Here is a 27840-nt window from a genome sequence, read left to right on the forward strand (position 1 = left end):
ATTTTCTTAATTGAAAATGGTTTGGGGATTAGGTGCCAGTGAGATGGTCATTATGACTGGCGAACCTAGAAATACCTGAGTCTTCCACTGCCCAACTCCCAGATCCCAGAGGGGGATGTGTGTGCCTGAGAACAGGTAGAGGAAGTTGGCTTGGCTCCCAGCCTTGAGAGCTGCAGTCTGGTAACCTAGGCAGGGAGAGGGGAAAGTGGCTTCTCTGACCAGGGACAAGGATCTGTCGTCTTTTTTTTCATTTGTCTGTATTTTTGGCTGCACTGGGTCTTTGTTGCTGTGTGCAGCCTTCTCCAGCTGAGGCGAACTGGGGCTACTCTCTGTTGAGGTGTGATGAGGGCTTCTCGTTGTGGTGCCTTCTCTTGTTACGGAGCATGGGCTCGAGGCTCAGGGGCTCTAGTAGTTGTGGCTTGTGGGCCCTAGAGCACAGGTTCAGTAATTGGTGCTCAGGCTTCATTGTTCCACAGCATGTGCAATCTTCCCGGACTAGGAATTGAACCTTTGTCCCAACACTGACAGGCGGACTTCTGTCCACTGCGCCACCAGGGAAGTCCTCAAGGACCTATCTTGTTCCCCATCTCAAGGTAGGAGAGAAGGCACCTGTGCTTAAGTTGCTTTGTGATGTACTTTATAATGCAAGGTGATTCGTTCCTTAGCACTGCCCCTGTTCTTTCTCTAGTTTGGGGCTGAAAGAGGAGGGAGTGGTCAGCAGGGAAGTGGGAGGGCCTGGTTTCCTTCCCCTCTGGAGAACACAGGGCAGCACCGCTTTCAGTTTCTTGCCAGGACTTTGGGAGTTGAGGCCAGAGCTGCAAGAAGGTAAAAAATATTTTTGAAAGTTATTATAACTATGTGGGGGTGGGGGTGAAGGGGAGTTTGTATTTTTAATGATAGCAGGCCAGAAAGAAGAATTTTTAAAAAAAGATAAAATGCTGCCCTCTGACTGGTCTGTGGCCTGTTTCAAAGCAGTAGCTTCCATTTATTGAGTGCTGTCCTTTATGGACTTAATCCTCACTGAAGTCCTGAAGAAACTGAGGCACAGGAGTTCAGTAATTCGCATAAGATCTTGGGTTAGTAAATATCATTTATTCAGCTGATAGTTACTAAGAGCAGGATTTCATATCTAGGTCAATCTGTCTCCCAAAGCCATAACTGTTTCCATGAAATCTCTCAAGTTGGAGCATCTTACCCCGCAAATTAAGAATATGAGCCACAGCAGTCCTTTTCCTAGGGCTGTCTTGCCTGCTTGGGAAAGAAGTGGGGGTGAGATGAGGAGGAGGCTCCTTGAATGTCCTCACTGCTAAATATTTGACTTGCTGGAATGTTTGTGGAGAAGAATGAGATCCTGAGCTATAACTCTGATTTACTGGGATTTTTTGAGAGACGGGAAGGCTTGCTGGGTGTAAAAACTGGAGGCTTTGTTCCCAGTCCAAAGGGTGGAACTTCTATTATATCCATCGATAAAATTTTTCATGGATACCTTAAATTTTCAGAAATTATCCTGAATCTGAAGTGTATTTATCTAAAATTTATATAGTTCCACTCTGTAGTAAGAGAAATAGTTTCCATATTACAGTTTGATTTACACATTTGTACGTAAGCTTCTTGATAAATACTTGTTTTTCCCCATTGGAGGTTAATTTTGGGTAGGTTCCACAGTGCAAGTTGTTAAGAATGAGTAGCGCTATAGAACTTTAAGTTTTCTTAAATGACTTTCTAATGGATACATAAATTTGGAAACTTTGGACTAGACTTAACCAGAGCTGAGTAGATCAAAGCCTTTTCGTGTTCTAACACACTGAAACAAAAACTGAAGGTTTTTAATAGGTCTAGGTTAAAAATATATATTTTTTAACAAATCGGATTTGAAAAATTACATCAGTATTTTGTAACTTTTAATTTAATGATTTACTTTAAAGTTATCGTCTCTCCTTGATTTATGCTCGAATTTCCATCAGCAGGGTAGTTTGTTGTAATGAATGTCTTCATAGTGCTTGGGTGCATTTTAATTGGTTCAAGACCATTTCAGTTTGTAGATTAAAAACTTTGTTTCCCTGAATAAACTTTTTCAGATGTTTAGGAGCCAACTTTGTTCACCTTTTGGAAATGTGGGGTAGTTTTTTACAGATAAGCCTCTTAGCAAGACTCTGACTTCCCCTTGCGCACCACCCCCCGCCCCATTTCCTTTTCTTTTGGAGATTTCTGTTCAACAGAGATTTTTTTTTTTTTTTTTTTGACTCAGAGCATTTCTCTAATACAATTCAAAAGTTCTAATATTTGTTTGTTTCTTTGGTCCTACCTCGCGGCTCACAGGGACCCGCACCAAGGGCAGTGGCAGCAGAGTCCTCACTGCTGGACCGCCAGGGTCCTGGCCTGTTTTGTTTTTAACCTGTGTTATTCTGAAGCTAAATTTCAACTCTGTTGCCTTTGTGGTTAGAAAATTTGTTTTTTCTGCTGTAACTGAAATTATCAGTTATTTGTAGATTACTGAGTATAAAAGCTTTTTGACAATCTGCTAATGCTAACTTGCTTTGTTATTATGGAGGAATGTCGTATTTTGTGATGATAAATTGTTTTAGAGCAGGTGTCAGCACAAGGGGCAGTCAGGTGTCAGCCCGTGGAAGCAGTGTTACGCCATTAGACCAGAATCCCCTTGACACCAGCACTGTTAACCTGTGCATCCTAGGTGCCTAGAGTATTCAGGCACAACTTACAGGGTTGAGCCGTGCTAGAGGACACAGGTGTAGAAGTATCTTTAACTACGACAGATTCTAGCTATGATTAGAAATTTTTAGAATTCTATGAATAGAATTTTTATTTAATAAAGTTTTTTCTGTCTGCTTGAGTTTTCATACCTCAATATGATTTTAATATTTTTTTGTTTTGGCTGCTCCAAGCTGCATATTTAGTAGGGTTTTTTCCTGTCTACTAGCGTTTTCATACCTCAGTATAGGAAAGCTTGGACTGCAGATTTTGTCAACAAGTCAGTTATTTCGTAACTTTTTGTTTTGTTTTGGCTGTACAAAGCTGTATATTTAGTAGGTTTTTTTTTCCTGTTTACTTGAGTTTTCATACAGGAAAGCATGGGCTTTAGATTTTGTCAACCAGTCAGTTATTTAGTAACTTTTTGTTTTATTTTGTTTTGGTTTCACCACTGGGCATGCAGTATCTTAGTGCCCCAACCAAGGATCTAGAACCAGTGCTCCCTGCAGTAGAAGCACAGAGCCTTAACCACTGGGCCACCAAGGAAGTCCCTGTCTTAATAGCAGTTTTAGTAGCCACTTCTTGACCAGGAAAAATATAGTTTAATCTTGGCATCCTTAAAAATTTTTTCATTGACTTTTTTTTTAAAACTCTGATATAACTGTAATGTTTCAGGAGTTGTCGCACAATTCTTTAAACTAACATGGGTTATATTCCTTGGAAACTTTCTGTATAAACTAGAGCCCAGTTTTGCATGTAATTTTCTTTGGGAGCAGTCTCCCGGGCACAGAAGTAGTCTGGACTTGGTGGACCCCTAAGTGTCACTTCCTTTCCCCTGGTGTTGGCTCTCCATGTCTCCCTTTCCGTTTCCATGTTTTAATGATACCCTCCCTGCTCAGTGATTTGTGTTCAGGAAGCTAGGCAGTGATTACTTTTGTTTCTGCTTTGTGAATTTCCTCCCCCACTTCCTATTTTTACTGAGCAACTACAGGAAGTGAGGCGTCTCCTGGCTGGCAGCTGCTAAGTCCTGATTTTAGGTGGCAGAGAGCAAGGCTTTAGGGCTTTAAAAAAAAAAAATTAGTTAATTTATTTATATTTATTTATGCTTATTCTTTGACCATACCACATGGCATGTGGAACTTCCCTGACCAGGAGTTGAAACTGTGTTCCCTGCAGTGGAAGCACGGAGTCTTAACCCCTGGACCATCAGGGAAGTCCAAGGCTTTAGGGCTTTAAAAAAAAAAAAAAGCATTTTCTTTATTTTTTTAAGCTTGTTTTTTGGCCGAATCTTGAGGCATGCGGAATCTTAGTTCCCAGACCAGGGATCTAACCTGCATCCCCTGCAGTGGAAGTGCAGAGTCTTGACCACTAGATCACCAGAGAAGTCCCTTAAAGCATGTTCCACCTTTGTCCGCAGGAATCATAGAAACACACTCTTATGATTGGGTGATTGGGTTGAGATGACGACATGTCCTCCTCAGCCTGGGGTTGGGGAAAACTGGGTACTCCTCAACTGGAGGGCAGAGCTTTTGGGAAGTGGTTGAGGGTTTTTTCCAGTAGTAACACTGGGACATAGTAGCCCTGTGGAGAAGCAGCTGTTGTGGGTAGACAGTGTGGCAGGAGCCAAGGGTGAGTGGAAGGGACCTGTTGCAAGTGAGGCTGGAGGGGGTGATTCTGGATTGGGGGCAGGGGGCCTCGATTGGCAGGCTTGCAGTGAAGTGAGGAGTCCCATATGCTCTGGGATCTTTGACAAGGCCTCAGCCTCTACAGTGCTCTCCTTCCTCCCAAGTCCCAGCATTTGATTTCTCAACCAGGTATTTAGCATTTACCTGCCTCTCTTCCAGTGATACCTTAAATGTATCTACTGTGGCTTAACTTCTGGGGGAAGTTTGTATCATCTTCCCAGAAAGAAATAACTTATACATTAGGTACGTGAACATGGAAGGACTTTGTTTAGCAGAGTTGCTCAGTAGCAGTACTGTTGACCTTTTGGGTGGATTATTCTTTGTCTTTAGGTGGACAGGGGGCTGTCCTGGGCATTGCAGGATGTTTAGCAGCATTCCTGGCCTTACCCACTAGCACTTTCTCAGTTGTAACAACCAAAAAATGTTTCCAGACATTGCAGAATGTCCCCTGGGTGGATGTCTGTGTGTGTGAGTGAGTGAGAGTGTGTTGTATGTTTGTATGTATAGCCTTGTCTTCACTTGTTGAGAGCCACTATGTTAAAGATTGAGTGCTGACTTACTAAATTTTGTGAAATGGGATAAAATAGAATGTTTGGTCCCTTGGGATTGGAGCTATTAGTTTTATTCCAGTATCTGATATTCTCATGCATTTTTAGCTTGCTACTTAGATTTTGCTATTGTCTATCTATTGTGCTTTCAATAAAAGGTCTTGGGGCCTGAGCATCTGGAGGCTTGGCTTCTAGTCCTCATAGAAGATACTCGTTCTTGGCCTTAAATGCTTGCTCCTGAAGACTAGTTCTTTGGAAGCTGAACAGTGTAAGGGAGAGAGCAAGAGGCATTTAGGATGTAACAGAAACAGTAGCCAACATTTATGCAGTGCTTGTGCAGACCAGGTGACCAGGATTGAACTGTGAACTGTGGTGAGCACAATTGGCAGGATGAATGCTGTAAGAGACTGTAAGGAAAGGGAACAGGATAGGGACCACCTAGGCTAACACATGTAGGGTTGATATCAAGGCAGTAAATATACAGGAGGGAGACCAAGGGATGGAAGGATGACTAGGATCTCTTGTGAGTCTAGTCCCCAGAGCCTTGAATTTGGATCATCAGCAATGGATATGATCTCCTAAAGAGAAACAACTTTTCTCTTTTTTCATCTCTCGGCTCAACTTCCTGCCAGTTCCTGTCAAGAATCCTATAGCATGAAACCATCTCCTAAGGATAATAAACAATGTCTCAGTCTAGATAATTGACAGAGGTAGAGTAATGTAGTGATGGAGAACCCTGCTGCTAGTGGCAGGCCCCCCAGGCACAAACCAGCTCTTTGGGGACTATTTACCTCACCAGTGTAGCAGGACCCCAAAGAACTCACTCAGCTTCTTGTGTTACCTCACAGGGTAATTAGCTAACAAGTGTGAAGTGTGTAGCACAGCGCCTGCTACTTAGTGTCCATTCAGTTAAGGTCAGTTGTTTTTCTTTTACAGTTCTAGTGAATCTAAATGAAATTATGTATCCAAAGCTCTGGGTGTAATGCTTGACACATTGTAGTCACTTAATGATCAGTTTTATTGAGGAGAACTTGGGTAAACATGCCATTTTGTCAGCTTTTTTTTTTCTTTTTCAATTGGGCTCTCTTATCTAGCACTTAGCTTACTGCCTTTGTGGCTAGCAAGGCTGAACATATGAATGCTGTATAGAAATAGCCATTAAATAAATACTGAGGATGAACTAATTATTCAGCAAATAGCTGTTGAATGTTTGTAAGGTGCTTAGCACCCTGGAATGTCTTGAACGCCCTCAGTGATCTTTGTTGGAGGTGGCAGAGAAGCACAGGGGAAGCTGGCAGTTGTGATGCATTACATCACTCTGCAGCAAAGATGATGCTAAGACAGGGCTGAAAACAGGATGTTATGGTTGCACATGCATTTGCTCCTACCTCAGGCTTTGTCAAGGTCTCTTCCCAAAATGACGTGTCAGACATTCAGGAGGAGTAAAAGTAAGCCGGGAGAGCTTTCCATGCAGAAGGAGCTCAGTGGGTAGATGGTGAGAGGAAAAATGGCACAGGCGCGAACTAGGCAGAAATGGGGTGGGGGAGGTGGGAGAAAGATGGGAAGGTAATGGAGAGCCGTAATCAGTTTTAAGCAGGAGAGTGGCGTGATTAATCACACAGCAACCAGAGAGGAGCAGTCCAGGCATTTGGAAGATCACTCACGAGGCTCCTCTATAATTCAGGCAGGAGATAAAGATAGTTAGAACTTTGGATTGGCAGTGAAAATAGAAAAGACTTGTAAAATGTTAAGAGAACAGAACGAACTTGACTAAATGATTAATTGAATGTAAGTCCAGGTTTCTGGCTTGTTCATGTAAGTTAATAGTGATGCCATTCACCAAGACAGGGAAGGAATATGGAAAGACTGGGGAGAGTTGGTTCTGGACATTTGATTCAAAGACCTGTGCACTAGGCCGTTGAATATTTGGAATATGGAGCACAAGAGAAAAACTGGGGCTCGAGAGATGGATTTGGGGATCCTCCCAGTGAGAATTTGTTGATCTTAGAAACAGACAGGGCATAACAGAGCTCTATGGAACCACAGCATTTCAGCTCTGTCAGTGACTCAGAGAGGTGACTGAGAATGGCCAGAGGGGCAGGAGGAGAGCACAGAGAACTAGCATCTTTGTCTATCACTCATTTTAATGTGACAGCAGAAGGTGAGCCAAAAAAAGAAGAGTCCTAAGGAGAGAGCGAGAGAGACCTAAGAACTGGGTCTTCTGGACATTTTCTCTTGTCTGAATAGATACTTTAAATTTGTGAATGTTGGGAATAAAATTCTTCAAAGCATTTTTCTGGAATGCATTTCTAAATATGGCTTGTGTCATTCTGACTGACCAAAAAAAAAAAATCACCATGGAAATGGTTGGACTTTGAACTTCATGGACAATAACTTCACTTACCTCCCTAATTTCCTGTGAGTGTCCCCACATTATCAAGAGTGGGTATTTAGATTTACATTGTTGTGGACTGGAGAGGAGAGAGATTTTTCTGTCTGTTTTCTCTGAAGGAGTTGTTTTTGGAGTCATCATCTTTATTTTAAATAACAGCTTTATTAAAGTGTAAGTTACACACCATCAGTTCACTCACTTAAAGTGTATCATTCAATGATTTTTAGTATATTCATAGTTATTACAACTACCACCACAATTTCAGAATGTTTTCATCACTCCAAAAAGGCTGGAAAAAAAAAAGAAACCCTGTGCTCATTAGCAGTCATTCTTTGTTTTTCCCAGTCACCCTAGCCCTAGGCAACCATTAATCAAACTTTGTGTTTCAATGGATTTGCCTGTTCTGGACACTGCATATTAATGGGATCATGCAATTTGTGAACTTTGTTTCTGACTTCTTTCACTTAGTGTAATGTTTTTAAGACTCATCCATGCTGTTTTATGTATCAGTACTTCATTTCTGGTTTTTTTTTTTTTTTTCGGCTGCTTGGCATGGCTGGTGGGATCTTAGTTCCCCAACCAGGGGTTGAAAACCAGGCCCCAGCAGTGAAAGCACCAAAACCCTAACTGCTGGACCACCAGGGAATTCTCATGCTTCGCTCCTTTCTTGCCTGAAGAATATTATTCCTTTGTATGGCTATATGCCACTAAGTCGTTACACATTTGGGTTGTTTCTGCTTTTGCACTATTATGAATAATACTGCTCTGGACCTTCATGTACAGGTTTTTGTGTAGACATATGTCTTTCATTTTTCTTGGGTATATACATAGTTGTGGAATTATTTGGTCTTATGGTAATTCTATGTTTAACCTTTTGAAGTACTGCCAGACTGTTTTCCAAAGTGTCTGCACCATTTTATATTCCCACAGATTCTAGTGTCTTCACATCCTTGCCAACACTTGTTTTGATTGTATTTTTATCATAGTCATCCTAGTTGTAAAGTGCTATCTCATGACTTTGATTTGCATTTCCCTGAATAGCTAATGATGTTAACCATCTTTCCATTGCTTGTTGGTAATTTGTATATCTTCTTCAAAGGGTTCATCTATTTTTGATCATCAGTTTGGACAAGGTAGATGAAGTTGTAAAACCTGATACTGTAAAAGAACAGATGAACATGTAGAGAAATGAGGGAAAAGCATGCGTGTGTATGTGTGTGGTAAAAGATGCTATAAACAGAAAAAGATGAAGGACGGGCTCCCCAGAGAAATAACTAGCACCCTTTACCCATCTCAGGCATGAGCTTGAGAAACAGGGTGCTTGATGATCCTGTTATTTAGCTGTGACTTTACTTCCAAAGTAAAGCCTCTACCATGGTCTCTACCTTCCGCACATCACTTTGTCTTAAGACTACAGGTGTTGCAACCACTGCCAAGTTTCTGTAGATCTATAGTCTGACAAGTAGAGAGGTTGCCACATGGATTAATAGTTTGGTCTGTATTGAAGTGTGTATCAGAATTTGCTTCCTTCTTGAGTTGAATAATATTCCATTATATGATTATACCACATTTTGTTTATCCATTCATCCATTGATGGACATTTGGCTTGTTTCAGCCTTTTTGCTATTATGCATAATTCTGCTATGAACATTGGTATACAAATATCTGTTTGAGTCCCTGCTTTCAGTTTTTTTCTGTATATACCCAGGAGTAGAATTGTTGGATCATATGGTAATTAGTTATTAATGTACGTTTAATTTTTTGAGGAACTGCCATCCTGTTTTCCAAAGTGACTATACCATTTTACATTTCTACCAGCAATGAATAGGGCTTCAGCTTCTATATCCTTGCCAACATGTTGTTTTCTGTGTTATTTTTTCTTTTTATAGTAGTCTTTCTAATGCATATGAACTGGTATTCATTTTGGTTTTGCTTTGCATTTCCCTAATGATTGGTGATGTTGAGTATTCGTTCATGTGTTTATTGATCATTTGTTTATTTCTTGGACAAATGTCTATTCACGTCCTTTGCCCATTTGACAATTGTTTTGTTTGCGTGTATGTTTTTGAGTTGTATGAGTTCTTTTTATATTCTGGGTTTTACTTCCTTTTCAGATATATGGTTTACAAATATTTTCTCGTGTTCTTTGGATTATCTTTTTACCCAAAGTTATCTCTGCCAGTTGTGTCCTTTGATGTATAGAAGTTTTAATTTTGATGAAGTAAAATTAGTCTAGTTTTTCTTTTGTTGCCTGTGCTTTTGATGTCATATGCAAGAAATCATTGCCAAGTCCAAACTCATTGGTTTTTATATATTTAGGGAATTTTACTCCAAAAGAGTTTTTCTTTCAATTCTTAGATTCTACCACTTTTGGCCATTAATAGGGCTTAATTTTCAGGTTGACTCTGAATCCTAGGACATGGGCTGGTAGTATTAAATGGGTTCCCTAATTTCTGGCCAGATAAGAATTCCTGGGCTTATCTTTTAGTTTTTGACCCTAGATCTAGAATCAGCGATTCCTTTCTTTTAAAAAAAAATCATTTATTACTTATCTCTGGTTGCATTAGGTCTTCATTGCTGCGCATGGGCTTTTCTCTAGTTGCGGGCCAGTGGGGGCTGCTCTTCATCGGAGTGCACGGGCTTCTCATGCAATGGCTTCTCTTGTGGTGCACAGGCTCTAGGCACATGGGCTTCAGTAGTTGCGGCCCACGGGCCTGGGTGCCCCATGGCATGTGAAATCTTCCCGGACCAGGGATCCAACCTGTGTCCCCTGCATTGGCATCCACTGTACCACCAGGAAGTCCCAAGAATCAGCCGTTTCTATAAGGAGTTCTCATTCTAGTCGTGGGAGGAAATGGTATTAAGGGAGATAATTGCAACTGGGATATGAATTTAGGTCTTTTCAGTAAAGTAAATGTGTACTTTTTAGAAAGAAAAAGATAAATCATGATTCAAATTTAGTAGAAGGATTAAAAGACTTTTATTTCGTTGATTTTATATTTGTCTCTCTTCTCCTTTGTTGACCAGAGAGATACAGTCAAGATCCTGTTTTAATTTGAAATAACCCTTCTCTGTACCACTAATAGGAGTTGGCTGATTCAGTGGCCAGGAGTGAGAAATAAGGAGGAGACCAGGTAGATGAAGCTATTTCCCACTCCTGACTGTTCCTGCTGATTCAAAGCTGGACATTTATCCACATCTTCCTGGAGGAGGGCTCTGCTTCTCCACCTGCCTTTGGCTTTACGTGTTCTGTGAAATGTCTAGCTCTGCTCTGGTTTATCTTGTCGTACAATTTCCTCTGCCTTCCTCTGTGTCTTCTAGAAAGTGATCAGCACTTAAATAGACTGTATCCCTGAGCTGTTCTTATCACTGTTATGTTGATTCCCTTGTGAATATCTTTACTGTTATGTCTTTGGGATTTGAGCAATGTGGGCAGGTAAGTACATGTGCCTGTTTTATTTAGCCTGCCATCTTGAAATGAAGCTACTTTGTGCCATACTGTTTGTGACAATGCGTGCTAAGTCACTTCAGTGGTGTCCGACCCTGTGTGACCCTATGGACTGTAGCCTGCCAGGTTTCTCTGTCCATGAGATTCTCCAGGCAAGAATACTGGAGTGGAATGCCATGCCCTCCTCCAGGGGATCTTTCCAACCCGGGGATCGAACCTGAGTCTCTTTCGTCTCCTGCACTGGCAGGAGGGTTCTTTATCACAAGTGCCACCTGGGAAGCCCCATTTCTGACAGTAGGACTGTTTTTCGCTCTCTTTTTCTCTTAATGGCTTAATGACTGAAATGGATTTTAAATTGTTCTCTGTGTTCACAGATAATAACTCTCACATCATTGAAACGTGACGCCAGCCACCCTAGAATACAGAGATTTGCACTCAGTTAAGGGATTGGGTGACTTTATAAGACCTTTCTTGTCAGTAACTTTTTCTCAGACAAGCAGAATAATAAGGCCTACTTATTTTCACTTATTGGAATGATGATAATAGGATCATCAAACATTTAGTGGTTAATAGGTGTCAGACATTATTCTACATGCTTTCTATGTATAAACTCATTTAACTCAATAACAGTAGTTATGGTTATTATCCCTATTTTATAGACGATGAAACTGAGGCACGGAGAAGTTAAGGAACTTGCCCAAGGTCACATAGCTGGTTAGTGGCAGAGCCAGGATCCCACCCAGTTAGTCTGCCCCAAGGCCACCGTTTTCCACTACATTCTCTGAAGGAAAGCTCTTCAAGTTTTCTCAGGATGACCACTTTTTTTTAATGTTATCAGTTATGGGTATAAGAAAACCCTTTTAAAAAAAATTTGTTTATTTTTAATTGGAGGATTATTGCTGTACAATATTGTTTTGGTTTCTGCCATAAGGAAAACCCTTTTATACTTAGCTTTTGTCTAGTTTCAGCCTGTTTTGTGTTATTGGTTGAATTACAAATTGCTGCTGACTTTGATTACAGAAAGGAATGTTTTAAAAGATGTAGTTAGGTCTGAGTTCAATTTTAATTTATTGAGAGTTTTTGCAGATTATTGTAGTGTTGAAAAGATGTGACATATACTAAAATGTCCTTTCCTACTATGTGTTTGAGAATCTTAGGCAGCATTAAAACTTATGACTACAACACAAATCTTACAAGTCTTGGCTGCAGCTAACTTCTGAGGTCTTTCACAATGCATATTTATTTCCATGTAGCATGAATAGTGGATTCATAAATGGTGAATATTTTCCCAGTGAAAATTCTTTTCAAGAAAATACGGAGCAGAAATGTCCTTAAATGGATTGAACATATTTTAGCCCTTCAGGGAGATAAATAGAGGGGGAAAGCTTTCAAAAAACAGCAAGACAAGCACTGAGAATACTTTAAAAAAGGAAGGGATGTATCCCCATGCTTACATACATGTTTGTGTGCATTTTAAACTTCTTTTGGCTTTACTGGGTCTTTGTTGCTGCACGTGGGCTTTCTCTATTTGTGATGTACAGGGGCTACTCTTTGATACTGTACATGGGTTTTTCATTGCAGTGGCTTCTCTTGTTGTGGAGCACAGGCTCTAGGCTCTCGGGCTTTAGTAGTTGTGGCACACGAGCTTAGTTGCTCCATGGCATGTGAAATCTTCCTGGACTAGGGATCGAACCTATGTCCGTTGCATTGGCAGTTGGATTCTTATTCACTGTGTCAACAGGGAAGTCCCTTTTTAATTTACAGAAATGTATGATCTTGTGCAACAGTAGAACAGATAACACAATGAACCTCATGCGTGCCTATCACCGAGCTTCCAGCAACATTTTGTGAAGGGCTCTTATGATGACTGCCATGATGATGACTCCTGAGATGCGTGTCACCACCTTCTTTGCATATTGCTTCTGGCAAAGTCCCATTTGAAAATGATAGGACTTGAATGGTATTTCAATTCCATGATACTTCCTTGAATTCAACACTGTCTAGTTTTGATTATAGCAAAGATCAGCACAGGAACACAAGGTCTATTAAGAATAAGTAGAAGCCAATTTTTATTTTCTTAAGGGTCTTGTTTGTTCTGTCTCGTGAAGAACCCCAACCTTAACTGTGACTAAAATGGTTTTGTTAGAAGCAATTATGATATAAGCAGACGTTTTCATTGAATTGTCCAGCCAGCCCCTTGATTCTAATATATAGAATCATTTATCACATGGAGGTGGAAGTCCCTTTCTGGGTTTTTGAATGAATAGGAATGTTGATGAAATACACAAGTTGCCATAAGTAGTGTTTATATAGTCTGCATCTTCAGATGTCCTCATCCTTGTGACTTTCAGCAGGTTTTCAGCTGACCAGTTTTGTTCTCAAATTATAATATATGTCTAGAACCACTTGAGAATCTTGTAAAAAATGCATATTTTTTTCTGCTCCTAATCCCAAAGATAGATTCTTTAGATTTGGATTGTACCCCAGGAATCAGCATTTTAACAGTCATTCCATTAAGAGGGATATTCTAATTCTAATGTCAGAGAAGGAAGTCCTTAAGCTATGGTTGGCTTTTTCCTTTCAACCTAGTCCAGCGAGGTTAATGTTAATATGGGATCTTATCAAAAATTGCTTAAAATTTTCCATTCTTTTTTTTTTTCCCGCCATTCTTAATAACATGTTCAGTGGGCATTATAACCACTCCTTGAACACTGATGTGACATATAGACAGCCTTATGCTAATACAGATGCATCTTTGGTCTTTTTTTTCTCTTGGCTGGGCTGGGGCTTTGCTGCTGCACATGGGCTTTCTCTAGTTGTGGTGAGCAGGCTTTTCTCGTTGCGGTGGTTTCTCTTGTTGGGGAGCAGGGGCTCTAGGGCGCATGGCTTCAGTAGTTTCGGTGCATGGGCTTAGTTGCTCCTCGGCATGTGGGATCTTCCTGAACCAGGGATCGAACCCGTGTTCCCTGCCTTGGCACGTGGAGTCTTAACCTCTGGACTACTAGGGAAGTCCTGCACCTTTGGTCTTTAACAATTCAATTATGATGCTCATGACCTGAGGACCACACCTTCAGAATATAGGTGCACAGGCTGTGATATGGATTCAGAGGATCCAATATGGAGATTCCCTGGTGCTTCAGTGATTAGGAACCCAGTGCTTCCCCTGTAGGGGGCACAGGTTCAATCCTTGGTCGGGGAACTAAGATCCCACAAGCCAAATGGCATGGCCAACGAACAACCAACAAACAAATTAAAAAGTAAGCAAAAATAAAAAATCACTAAGGGTCCAGTATGTATTTCTCTCTGGTTCCCTGGAATGTGTTAACTTGAGCCTTTGTCCTCCCCTGTTTGGTATCTGCTGGACCAACCCTAGATGCAGTTTTGATGATGTCACCTGCTGCCTCCAGCTCTATGTAGCCTTCTTCTGTTGGGAAGGGAAGGGAAGCACGGAGAGTGTGAACGGCTGGTGGTTCTTCACCTGGGACTCCAAATCCAAAACTGAAGGAAAACTCTGGTGTTTTGGATACATGTTTGACTATGGAGTGTTTTGTCATCAGTTTCTAAAAGGAATCTGTGACCTTTCCCTCCCCACCTCCTTCTACTTCCCAACTCTGCATACATACACACAACACAGAGCCGTGTCCTAGAGCAGCCTATGTGAGAGTCACCTGGCCTCTAGACAGCAGTTGTAGGGACACCAAATTGCAAAACAGTCTCTACTCTGTGGAATCAGAATTGCTCTTCATCATTTGGTAAAAACTGCAAGCCACAGCTGTGCTGGGTGGCCAACTGTGGCCAGCTGTATTGCTTAACTAATATTCCATGTGTCCCCCTACATTTCCCAGTTTATCTTGCAGTTACATTAGCACATGTGACTAATTCTGACCAAAAGGAAGTGATGTGTGCCACTTATATTGGGAAGTGATGTGTGTCACTTACACTGGGAGGCAGTGAAGAGTGGATATGGGTTTCTTTTCTTGTGCTAAGGTGACTGTGGAAAGTACAAGTTCCAGTGATGTCCCTACAAGCTGAAGGGCTGCCAGACCCTCACTGAATGTTATGTGAGCAAGAAATAAATCATCTTAGGTTAGGCCACTCCTTTCAGGATTTGTTCCTGTAGCATAGCTTAACAAGGATAGTGCTGAATAGAACACTTCCATATGCATTTAGAGTTCTGGCAGTAAAGATGTAGGTACTATGCAGTCTAGTGCAGGACATTTAGTACCTTGAGATCTTTTTCCTTCATCTGAATTGAAAGGTATCCCTGGAAAACTTTTTTGTTGTTGTTGTTGTGGCATGCAGGATCTTAGTTCCCCGACCAGGGATTGAACCCATGCTCCCTGCATTGGGAGCTTGGAATCTTTTTTTTTAATGTAGATTTTGTCACTTTAAAAAATTATTTATTTATTTATTTATTTTTGGTTGTACTGAGACTTTGTTGCTGCACGGGCTTTTCTCTAGTTGTGGAGAGTGGGAGCTGCTCTCCAGCTGTGATACACAGGCTTCTCATGGCAGTGGCTTCTCTTGTTGAGGAGCACAGGCTGTAGGGCACATGGGCTTAGCAGTTGTGGCTCCTGGGCTCTAGAGCGCATGCTCAGTAGTTGTGGTGCAGAGGCTTTGTTGCTCCAAGGCGTATGGGATCTTCCTGGATCAAGGATCAAACCCATGTCTCCTGCATTGGCATGTGGATTCTTTATCACAGCCACCAGGGAAGTCCTGAGCTTGGAGTCTTAATCACTGGACTGCAAGGGCAGTCCCCCAAACTTATTTTTTATTATGTACCTTTTGCTGTTAAATGAGAAGTTACATAGGGAAAATAACAGCCTTGTTGAGATATAATTCACATACCATATGTGTTATAGTATATTCAGAGTTGTTCGACAGTCACACTATCTAACTTCAAAACCTTGTTATTACCCTGAAAAGAAACCCTGTACTCATTAGCAGTGACTCTCCATTGCATAAATCTACTTGTTTCTATGGATCTTCCTATTCTGGGCATTACGTATCAGTCAGGGTATATAATACGTAGCTTTTTGTGTCTGGCTTCTCTTGCACTTAGTACAGTGTTTTCAAAATCTGTCCATGTTTTATAATAGCATGTATCAGTACTTCATTCCTTTATATGTGCATAATACATATTTAATGTTCCATTGTATATGCCACATTTTATTTGTTCATGAATCAGTTGATAAGAGATTTGTGTTGTTTCTTATTTTTTTTTTTGATTATTTTGAATAATTCTGCTGTGAACATCAATGTGTAGGTTTTTGTGTGAATTTATATTTTTCCTCTCTTGGGTATATACATTGGAGTGGAATTGCTGGGTCATGTGGTAACACTGTAGTTATTTTGAGGAGCTGCCAAACTGTTTCCCAAAGTGCTATACTTTTTACAATCCTACCAGGAATGTATGAGGGTTCCAGTTTCTCTACATTCTCACCAACACTTGTTATTGTGTGTCTTTTTGATTAAAGTAATCATCTTTGATGAAGCAGCTATATGCAAACCAGTCAGTGAGATATTAATGTGTATTTTAACTTGTTAAGTTGTTCTTTAAGCAGTTGTAATATCTACTGGCATTTTTATAAAAATATTCACCATGAGCTTAGCACTAAAATAAAAAGTGTAATGAACAATAACAATTTCTGTGCTTGTTTAGTGTTTACAGATTTTATTTTTAAAATAATGGATTCTAGAAGAGGGAAAAAGGGAGTAGATGATTCTCCAAATGTAATTGTTGTCTCTCTTTTTAAAAAATTAATTTATTTCTTGGCTCTGCTGGGTCTCCGTTGCTTTTCTTGGATTTTCTCTATTTGTGGCAAGTCGGGGATCTCTCTAGTTGTGATGCTCGGGCTTCTCATTGTAGTGGCTTCTCTTGTGGAGCACAGGCTCTAGGCACGTGGGCTTAAGCAGTTGTGGCACACAGACTCAGTATTTGCAGCTCACGGGCCCTAGAGCATGGATTCAATATTTGTGGTGCATGGGCTTAGTTGCTCTGCAGCATGGGAATTTTCCTGGACCAGGGATCGAATTTGTGTCCCCTGCACTGGCAAATGGATTCTTACCCACTGCACCACCAGGCAAGTCTATACTTGTTCTCTTAAAGCATAAATTTGTCTCTATAAATTATGTACTTCTAATTTGTCAGATGGATTATACCTTAAATAAATAAGCTTGAGCCTTTTAAAATCACAGTGAAATCCTGAAAGGTTGTCCAAAATGAAGTAGTTGAATTGTTACATTAAATATATCCTGGAGTTCACTACTTAAAGGAGCTTCTATGTATCTTTTAAGATGGTCAGTAACCCTCTGATTATTTGTTTCATAGATTGATGTTTTTGTTTATTTTTAAGAAGAGGAGTACCCCATTATGTTGGGAATACAAGTGTTTGAAGTAGTATTATGTACATAGTTGATCCTCACATAGATGTCACAAATCTCAGATTCTGTGTTTGCAGATTAGCTTAGTGGCTACAATTTATTTGCAACATAAAATAAATACTTGCAGAGCTCTTGTGGTCAGTTGTAGATATGTGCAAAGTGGCAAAAAATTTGAATTGCCCAACATGCACACCCCCAGCTGGGGTTGAACAGGGTGACGGTCTGCCTTCTCATTTCAGCTCTCAGACTATAAGCAAGTATTCTTTTCATAGTCTCTTAAGTGCCACGTTTTTTGCATTTTTATACTTTTTGTTGGCAGTTTCACTGTTTAAAATGGCCCCTAAGTATATTGCTGAAGTGCTCTCTAGTGTTCCTAAGTCCAGGAAGGCTGTGATGTACCTAACAGAGAAAATCCATGTGTTTGATGAGCTTGATTAGGTATGAGTTACATTGCTATTGCCTGTGAGTTCAGTGTTAATGAATCAACAATATATGTTAACTAAGGTATCTGTAAATAGAAACATAAGACAAGATTATATGTTAATTGGTTGGTGACAATGTTTTCACCAGACATTTATGGGATCTTAACTTTGCATGTATGTCTTCTAAGAGTACTGATTTAATATTTGCTAATTCAGTGTTCATAGCAACCTTACATAACTACAGAGTCAACTTATGTAATGAGTTGTTTTTCTCTTGTTGCTTTCAAGAGTCTCTCTTTAGCTTTCGACATTGCATTATAATGTGTCTACACTGAATTCTTTTTTTAGTTTATCCTACTTGGAGTTTGTTGAGCTTCATAAATGTATAGATTCATGTGCTTTTCATCAAATTTGAGAAATTTGGGAACTTTATTTCTTCAAATTCAGACTTAAATTGAAGAAAGTAGGGAAAAACCATTAGACCATTCAGGTATGGTCTAAATCAAATTCCTTATAATTATACTGTGGAAGTGACAAATAGATTCAAGGGATTAGATCTGATAGACAGAGTGCCTGAAGAACTATGGACATAGGTTTGTGACATTGTACAGGAGGCAGTGATCAAGACCATCCCCAAGAAAAATAAATGCAAAACAGTTGTCTGAGGAGGCCTTACAAATAGCTGAAAAAAGAAGAGAAGCTAAAGGTAAAGGAGGAAAGGAAAGATATACCCATTTGAATTTAGAGTTCCAAAGAATAGCAAGGAGAGATAAGAAAGCCTTCCTCAGTGATCAATGCAAAGAAATAGAGGAAAACAATAGAATGGGAAAGACTAGAGATCTCTTCAAGAAAATTAGAGACACCAAGGGAATATTTCATGCAAAAATGGGAACAATAAAGGACAGAAATGGTATGGACCTAACAGAAGCAGAAGATAGTAAGAAGAGGTGGCAAGAATACACAGAAGAAGTATATAAAAAAGATCTTCATGACCCAGATAATCACAATGGTGTGATCACCCACCTAGAGCCAGACATCCTGGAATGGGAAGTCAAGTGGGTCTTAGGAAGCATCACTACAAAGAAAGCCAGTGGAGGTGATGGAACTCCAGTTGAGCTATTTCAAATCCTAAAAGATGATGCTATGAAAGTGCCGCACTCAATATGCCAGCAAATTTGGAAAACTCATCAGTAGCCACAAGACTGGAAAAGGTGAGTTTTCATTGCAATCCCAAAGAAAGGCAATGCCAAAGAATGCTCAAACTACCGCACAATTGCACTCATCTCACACGCTAGCAAAGTAATGCTCAAAATTCTCCAAGCCAAGCTTCAACAGTATGTGAACTGTCAACTTCCAGATGTTCAAGCCGGATTTAGAAAAGGCAGAGGAACCAGAGATCACATTGCCAACATCCATTAGGTCATAGAAAAAGCAAGAGAGTTCCAGCAAAACATCTGCTTTATTGACTACGCCAAAGCCTTTGACTGTGTGGATCACAACAAACTGTGGAACATTCTGAAAGAGATGGGAATACATGACCACCTTACCTCCTTCCTGAGAAATCTGTGTATGCAGGTCAAGAAGTAACAGTTAGAACTAACTGGACATGGAACAACGGACTGGTTCCAAATCGGGAAAGGAGTACATCAAGACTATATATTGTCACCCTGCTTATTTAACTTATATGCAGAGTACATCATGAGAAACACTGGGCTGGATGAAGCACAAGCTGGAATCAAGATTCCCAGGAAAAATTTCAATAACCTCATACATGCAGATGACACCACCCTTATGGCAGAAAGTGAAGAAGAACTAAAGAGCCTCTTGATCAAAGTGAAAGAGGAGAGTGAAAAAGCTGGCTTAAAACTCAACATTCAGAAAACTAAGATCATGGCATCCGCTTCCATCACTTTGTGGCAAATAGATGGGGAAAACATGGAAACAGTGAGAGATTTTATTTTGGGGGCTCCAAAATCACTTCAGACAGTGACTGCAACCATGAAATTAAAAGATGCTTGCTCCTTGGAAGAAAAGCTATGACCAACCTAGACAGCATATTGAAAAGCAGAGCCATTACTTTGCCAACAAAGGTCTATCTAGTCAAAACTATGGTTTTTCCTGTAGTCCTGTCTGGATGTGAGAGTTGGACTATAAAGAAAGCTGAGCACCGAAGAATTGATACTTTTGAACTGTGATGTTGGAGAAGACTCTTGAGAGTCCCTTGGACTGCAAGGAGATCCAACCAGTCCATCCTAAAGGAAATCAGTCCTGAATATTCGTTGGAAGGACTGATGCTGAAGCTGAAACGCCAATATTTTGGCCACCTGATGCGAAGAACTTATTGGAAAAGACCCTGATGCAGGGAAAGATTGAAGGCAGGAGGAGAAGGGCATGACAGAGGATGAGATGGTGGGATGGCATCACCGACTTGATGGACATGAGTTTGAGCAAGCTCTGGGAGTTGGTGATGGACAGGGAAGCCTGCAGTCCACAGGGTTGCAGAGAGTCAGACATGGCTGAGCGCCTGAACTGAACTGATTTCTTCAAATACTTTTTTTGTGCCTTTCTCCCTCTCTTCTTCTGTGATGCTGGTATTCTTGGTGGTGTCCCACAGTCTCTGAGAGTTTTATCTTCCTGTTTCTCAGTCTAGATAATCTCAATTGGTTAATCTTTAATTTCACTGATTCCTGTTTATATCTGCTGTTAAGCCCTTAATTTTTTTATATCAGTTATTATATTTTTCAACTCCAGAATTTGTTTGGTTCTGTTTTTTTTTTAGTAGCTTTCATTAGTATTCTGAATTTGCTGAGACATCATTCTCATATTTTTCTTTAATTCTTTTTTCCTTTTTAATGATTTTTTTAAACTTGAGGTATAGTTGTGCAACCATCACCACCATCTAATTCTAGAATGTCTTTATCATCTCAAAAAAAAAAAAAAAAAAAAGCTGTATTAATTGATAACCACTCCCCATTTCCTTCCTCTCCTTCGGTCCTGGCAACTACTGATCTACTTTTTTCTGTCTCCCTGCATTTGATTTATATGACTGTTTCGTGTTAGTGGAATCTCACATTATCTGGCCTTCTGTCTCTGGCTTCTTTCTCTTACCATAATGTCTTCGAGGTTCAGTCACACTGTAGCGTTTATCAGTGTGCTCAGTCACTGAGTTGTGGCCAACTCTTTGCGACCCCATGAACTGTAGCCTGCCAGGGCCCTCTGTCCATGGAATTTTCCAGGCAAGAATACTGGAGTGGGTTGCCATTTCCTTCTCCAAGCATTTATCAATGTTTCATTCATTTTTTATGGTTGAATAATATCCATTGTATGGCTGTAACACATTTTGTTTATTCATTCTTCAGTTGATAGACTTGGGTTGTTCCACTTTTGGGCTATTGTGAATAATGATGCTATGGACATTCATGTGTAATTTTTTTTTTTTTTTAATGAACTGATGTTTTTCAGTTTTCTTGGGTATATGCTTAAGAGTGGAATTGCCTGGTCTCAATGGCAACTTTCTGTTTAACGTTTTGAGGCACTGCCAAACTGTTTTTCACAGTTGCAGCATCATTTCACATTCCTACCAGCAACTTAGGAGGGTTCCGGTTTCTCCACATTCTCACCCACACTTATTTTCTGTTTTGTTTTTTGCTTGTTTTTACTGTAGTCATGCTAGCATGTGTGAAGTGATATCTTACTGTGATTTATTTGTTTTTCCCTAGTGACTATCCATGTTGGGCATCATTTGATTTGCTTATTGGCTAGTTGTATGTCTTTCAAGAAGCATCTGTTCATATAATTTGCCCACATTTTACTAGGTTATTTGTCTTTAAAAAATTTTTTTTAAAGTTCTTTTTATATTCTGGATACTAGACCCTTAACAGATACATGATTTTCCATTATTTTTGCCCATGCTGTGGGTTGTCTTTTCACCTTGGTAGTAACCTTTGATGCACAAATATTTTTAGTTTTGATGAAGTCCAGCTTATCTATTTTTTCTTTTATTGTTTGTGTTTTAAGATGTCATGTCCAAGAAACCATTGCCTAATCTAAGATCACAAAAATTTGCACCTATATTTTCTTTTAAGAGCTTTAAAATTTTTAGTTCTAACATTGAGGTCTTTGACCCATTTTGAGTTACTTTTTGTTTATAATATAAGAGAGGGGTTCTTATTCATATATATATTTTTTTTTGCATGAGGATATCTAGTTGTCCCATCATCATTTATTGAAAAGACTGTTCTTTCTCAACTGAATGGTTTTGCGCCCTTGTCTAAAATTAGCTGAGCATAGGTGTCTAGGTTTATTCCAAACTCTCAATCGCATTCCATTTATATATATGTCTTTCCTTATCCTAGAGCTCTGCTGCCTTTATTACTGTAGCTTTACACCTAGGTTTCCAAATTAGGAAGTGTGAGTCCTCTGACGTCTTGGTTTCAGTACTTGGTAGGTCTTGGGTCTCTTGCACTTCCATATGCATTTTAGGATCAACTTGCCTATTTCTGTGGAAAAGGTTCAAATTTTGATAGAGACTGCATTGAATTTGCAGATGAATTTGGTGAAGTAGTATATTTAAGCATTACTAGTTTCATCTACATAAACTTTGAAAGCATGTAAAGGGGGAAAAGTTTAATGTTTATGATGTTTATTAAAAAATTAAGTGAGTGTGTGGGCCTTACTTGACCTTCTTGAATCATCTGGCAGAGGAATGGGGGTGGACTCTCAGAGCCAGGAGCACCAGTGTGCAACACACAACAAAGAAGCGTGTTCCTTAGGGCTTTTCAAGACTCACTGTGGCCAGTTCAAGGTGATAGTTTTCCTTCACAGAGCACACAGTTTCTATGTGAGCAGCCTTCCATCCTTCAGCACTCCTGCTGAGTGTTTCTCTTGTCCTTCTGAATTTGTACAGCCACACTGGTAACAGTGGAACACTTGAGTAGGGATAGATGTGATTGCCTTATTGTATGTAATTAATTTGAAAAATGAACATTTGGGAACATATTTCTTACATATAGCTGTTTGATATCTCATTTCTTGAAAAGTTTATGAGAGTTTTTAAGAGTCAAAATTCTCTTGAACACAGAGCTACAAACGGTGCTAGTTTAATTGGATTTATATGCTAGCCGGGTTAGGCTTGTACTTTTAGAGTATGTGTTTGTATTCACAACACTTTTCTCATCTCTTGCTCTTACAACCTGTCTACCTTCCTGGGTTCCTAATGAAATTGTAGAATCATAAAGAAGGCATGGTAATTGGCTATATAATGAATGAAAAGATGGTTGTTATTTAGTCACTCAATCATGTCTGATTCTGTGACCCCATGAACTGCAGCACACCAGGCTTCCGTGTCCTCCACTGTCTCCTGAAATTTGTTCAAACTCATGTGCATTGAATCGGTGATGTCATGGTATGACATATTTATTTTTATCTACCAAAAAAGCAAAGTGGAAAGAAAGAAAATCTGGTTATCAATAAGTAGTTCAGTTCAGTCGCTCAGTCGTGTCTGACTCTTTGCAACCCCATGAATTGCAGCACGCCAGGCCTCCCTGTCCATCACCAACTCCCGGAGTTCACTCAGACTCACGTCCATCAAGTCAGTGATGCCATCCAGCCATCTCATCCTCTGTCGTCCCCTTCTCCTCCTGCCCCCAATCCCTCCCAGCATCAGAGTCTTTTCTAATGAGTCAACTCTTCGCATGAGGTGGCCAAAGTACTGGAGTTTCAGCTTTAGCATCATTCCCTCCAAAGAAATCCCAGGGCTGATCTCCTTCAGAATGGACTTCAAGAGAACACCACAGTTCAAAAGCGTCAATTCTTTGGCGCTCAGCTTTCTTTACAGTCCAACTCTCACATCCATACATGACCACTGGAAAAACCATAGCCTTGACTAGATGAACCTTTGTTGGCAAAGTAATGTCCCTGCTTTTCAATATGCTGTCTAGGTTGGTCGTAACTTTTCTTCCAAGGAGTAAGGGTCTTTTAATTTCATGGCTGCAGTCACCATCTGCAGTGATTTTGGAGCCCCCCAAAATAAAGTCTGACACTGTTTCCACTGTTTCCCCATCTGTTTCCCATGAAGTGATGGGACCAGATGCCATGATCTTCATTTTCTGAATGTTGAGCTTTAAGCCAACTTTTTTACTTTCCTCTTTCACTTTCATCAAGAGGCTTTTTAGTTCCTCTTCACTTTCTGCCATAAGGGTGGTGTCATCTGCATATCTGAGGTTATTGATATTTCTCCCAGCAATCTTGATTCCAGCTTGTGTTTCTTCCAGCCCAGCATTTCTCATGATGTACTCTGCATATAAGTTAAATAAGCAGGGTGACAATATACAGCCTTGACATACCAAGCTATATACAGACATCATGTAGACTACATATGTCATTCAATAAAATATATTTGAACTATTTTTGTTTGAGAGAGCAGATCATTAAGGCAAGTGTAAACCTAATGAGCTGTGGAGGGAGAATCACACTGCTTCACTATTGTAGGTTCAGAAATGACAACCAGAGATACTTAGACCTTGCTTTTTGCACCTATCCAGAGCCAGGGGTTGTGTAGAAGCCTCCCCAGGGTGTAGGAACTAGCACAGCCTCCTAGACTTTCCTTCGATCATCTAGAGGGGAAATTGGTACTGGATGAGGATGAGAAGCAAACCTGCCAGCCACTCACTTCTCCAGACTCTGTCTTTCTGATGCTGCACTTCGGCCGACCTGGGTATCCTGAACAGACCTAAAGTCATCCTGCTTCAGGGTCTTTGCTGTGGTAGTCCTTTCACCTGATGAGCCCTGGCCATCACTCTTGCACTTATCAAAACCTGGCGTACAATCATGGCCTATTTCCTTAAGGTAGAGTAACATTTTCCTCATAACAACCTTGATTTCTCAGTCTTTTGCTCATCGCTCCATTTCCCAATCCCCCTTAAGGTTTTGTGAGTGCTGTACTTGTCAACAGTCCCAGTCGGGTACTCTCCTAATCCTCTTGTGGATTTGTGAGCTCTTTGAGGAAAAAACAAGGGAATGCCAAACACAAACATTAGTCCAGGCCCCGCGCGATGTGTCACTTGTCAGCATGAACTTTGAAGCGGTTTGTGTGGAATCAAACTTTTTGTTGTGTTATTTTTGTACTACAACTTGAGGAATTTTCTAACCATCATCATATCGTAGTTCTACTCTTTTATAATGTTTCTTATTCATTTGGAGCCCATCTTTGTGGATGATAGCGTTTCAGGAGTTAATGTTCTAGAATTACTCACTGTCTTATAACTCTCCTAATTCTATCTTATTTCCCCCCCTCACAGGAAATGACTTAGAAGCCTTACAAGTACATCTGTGCATTCTTGCTTCAGACTTTACAATTGAGGGCCAACCCAGTCTGGAAGCACCTCTTATTAATGTTACAAGGAAACCGCTACCTCAGCAAACAAAAGGAAAGAAGACTTATAATAACAAATGCCATTTTTTTGAAGAAAAAAAAACTTGTTTTCAGAAAATATTAAAGGAAATTTGGAAATTTTTCGCATTTAGAAGAAGCTTTACAGGTAAATGGATTTGGCAGGCAGGCTCTGTCAAAATTCTGCAGATTTGATCTTCCTTCCTAAGGACTTAGTGTGAAGTGATTCTGTACTGCTTTTTAAATTGCTGTTGATCAGCTTGTGGGTTTTTGGGTTCTAACTTTTCTGGTATATTGAAGATACATTATATTACATTTTTTAAAGTTAAGTTATTTTTCTGCCATTGTAAATACAAGTATCAAAATATTCTTGCAAAGCAGTTCTCAGTAAACATTTTTCTCAGCAACCATATCTTTTTATTAAGAGGGTGGAATGCTAACAGTTCTTATATAGCATTTTGGACACACTTATTTTTTGTCAGAGGTCCTGCTTCCACTGAAAATATTAACTATATAAACTTCTTGTCCTTTTCACGTCGACATTGGATCACATGGTCACCTGCCTCATGGAAATGCCTTTTTTAAAACTTAGATTTGCAGAACTCCACTATTTTTATACCTAGCCACGGTTTTAGGAAGAAAGAAAAAGGAATTGGAACCCTGACCCTCTCCCGGTCACTGGGACAGTCCCCTTCCCGCATGTATTGCTGCAGTGCCCAGGACAGTAAAATGGACTACAAGCGGCGCTTCCTGCTTGGCGGGTCCAAGCAGAAGGTGCAGCAGCACCAGCAGTACCCAATGCCCGAGCTGGGCCGAGCACTGAGTGCTCCCCTGGCATCTACGGCCACCACCACCCCCCTGGGCAGTCTGACCGCTGCAGGCAGCTGCCACCACGCCATGCCCCACTCCACTCCCATTGCCGACATCCAGCAGGGCATCTCCAAGTACCTGGATGCCCTCAACGTCTTCTGCCGTGCCAGTACTTTCCTCACAGATCTCTTCAGCACTGTGTTCAGGAACTCTCACTACTCCAAGGCAGCCATGCAGCTCAAAGATGTGCAGGAGCACGTCATGGAAGCAGCCAGTCGGCTGACTTCAGCCATCAAGCCCGAGATTGCCAAGATGCTGATGGAACTTAGTGCTGGGGCTGCGAACTTGACAGATCAGAAGGAATTCAGTCTCCAGGACATTGAGGTAGAGTATCTTCTCTGTCATACTTGGGTTGGAAAGTGTATTCCAGAGGTAAGTGAGAATGTTGTTTTTGTTTTTTCTCAAATCACTGAAATGATGGTCTTCGTCCTCTTTCCATTGATACTGTGTTCTTGTGAAAAAAATTTTTTTTTGCATGCCAGGTTTTTAATTGCTTTCATTTAAAATTAAGTAGGATAAAAGATTATTAAATGAATCAGCCTAGATTTTCTTTAAATTTTCAACTTGGAACTTAATTTCCAAGTAACATGCTGTTACAGTGATGTGATGTGATGTGATAGTCATTTGGTCGTGTCTGACTCTTGCGACCCCATGGATTGTAGACCGCCAGGCTCCTCTGTCCATGGGATCTCCCAGGCAAGGATACTGGAGTGGGTTGCCATTTCCTTCTCCAGGGGATAAAGTACACAGTAGGGACTGAGAATTCTAAATGTGATTATAAAGATTTATTTGTGAATTGTCATTATATAGACGCATTGGTTTAATGTAGCAAGTTCTACACATGTTTACAGGATAAAGGTATTTTTCCAGTTCTGAATTTACAGTTGTTCATATTAGGATACATTTGATTCTTATTCAGGACATTTCTTAGGTCTTTGATAGTCAAAATGAAATATTCTCCCCTTTTCAGGGCTTTAGATTATAAAATTGGAATATGAATTTCATTCAGAATAAAGGTGATGTTTTTCCTTCCTTCATTTAGAAAATAATTGTTAAACTGTCATCTGGTAAATTCGCTTCACTGCTAGATTTTTAAAATTATTTTTAGTTGCTCAGAGAGTTCTTCTGAGTTTGATTTTTCCGTGTGTCCTTGTACATTTTAGCAACACATCAGAGGTTAGGTTTCTGGATGCTAGGAGGGAGAATGTTTTTTCAGCATCCCGGGGTTGTATTTGATTTTCGGAAATCACCAGTCTTCTGAACCAAATCTGATGATTGCAGTGGCTGAATAAGCTAATTTATAATGTTGTGGGTTTGGGGGGAACAAAAGCTAAGCTATTAAGTGTTATGACTCACTTTTATTGTGTTTGAAAGGCATATTGTGATTTGGAAAGCATTTCCAAGAGGAATTGTTTTGTTTTATTTTTGGCTGTGCTGGGTCTTCATTGCTGCACAGGTTTTCTCCAGCTGTGGCGAGTGGGGGCTGCTCTCTAGTTGCAGTGCGCCGACTTCTCATTGCAGTGTCTTCTCTTGTTGTGGAGCGTGGGCTCTAGGCGTGTGGGCTCAGTAGTTGTGGCACATGGACTTAGTTACTCCACGGCATGTGAGATCTTTTTGGACCTGGGGATCGAACGCATGTCTCCTGCATTGTGGATGCTTAACCACTGAACCACTGGGAAAATCCTCCAAGAGGAATTAAAAATTATTTTTGAGAAGAAATAATAGTCTTGGTTTAAATCAGGCATTAGGCATCTTCACATTTTTTCTGTAGAGGGCAAATAGTAAATTTTAGGCTGCGTGGGCCACATTTGTCTCTGTCACAAATTCTTTGTTTTTTGGGTTTTTTAAAAATAACCCTTTAAAAATGTGATAACCAGTTTTCCCTTGTAGACTTGTCTATTGGACTCGATTTGGCCTATTGCTGAATCTGCTGGTATAAATGTATACGTGTGTAATATCTTCCTTGGGTCATTCTGTTTTGAACCTATCCAA

The 27840-nt window shown here is 40.2% G+C and overlaps 1 protein-coding gene across 1 annotated transcript in view; it reads left to right on the plus strand.

Moving 5' to 3' along the window:
* The first annotated feature begins 319 nt into the window (after positions 1 to 319).
* The window catches only part of KIAA0355 (KIAA0355 ortholog), a 78132-nt gene continuing 50611 nt past the window's right edge, over positions 320 to 27840 (plus strand). Inside the window, 2 exon segments of the mRNA XM_010849283.1 lie at positions 320 to 825; positions 24887 to 26172. Coding sequence (XP_010847585.1) covers positions 25678 to 26172 — 495 coding nt within the window. The 5' untranslated portion in view covers positions 320 to 825; positions 24887 to 25677.

Source organism: Bison bison, unplaced genomic scaffold (genome assembly GCF_000754665.1).
Source record: "Bison bison bison isolate TAMUID 2011002044 unplaced genomic scaffold, Bison_UMD1.0 scf7180017864280, whole genome shotgun sequence".
Lineage (NCBI taxonomy): Eukaryota > Metazoa > Chordata > Mammalia > Artiodactyla > Bovidae > Bison > Bison bison.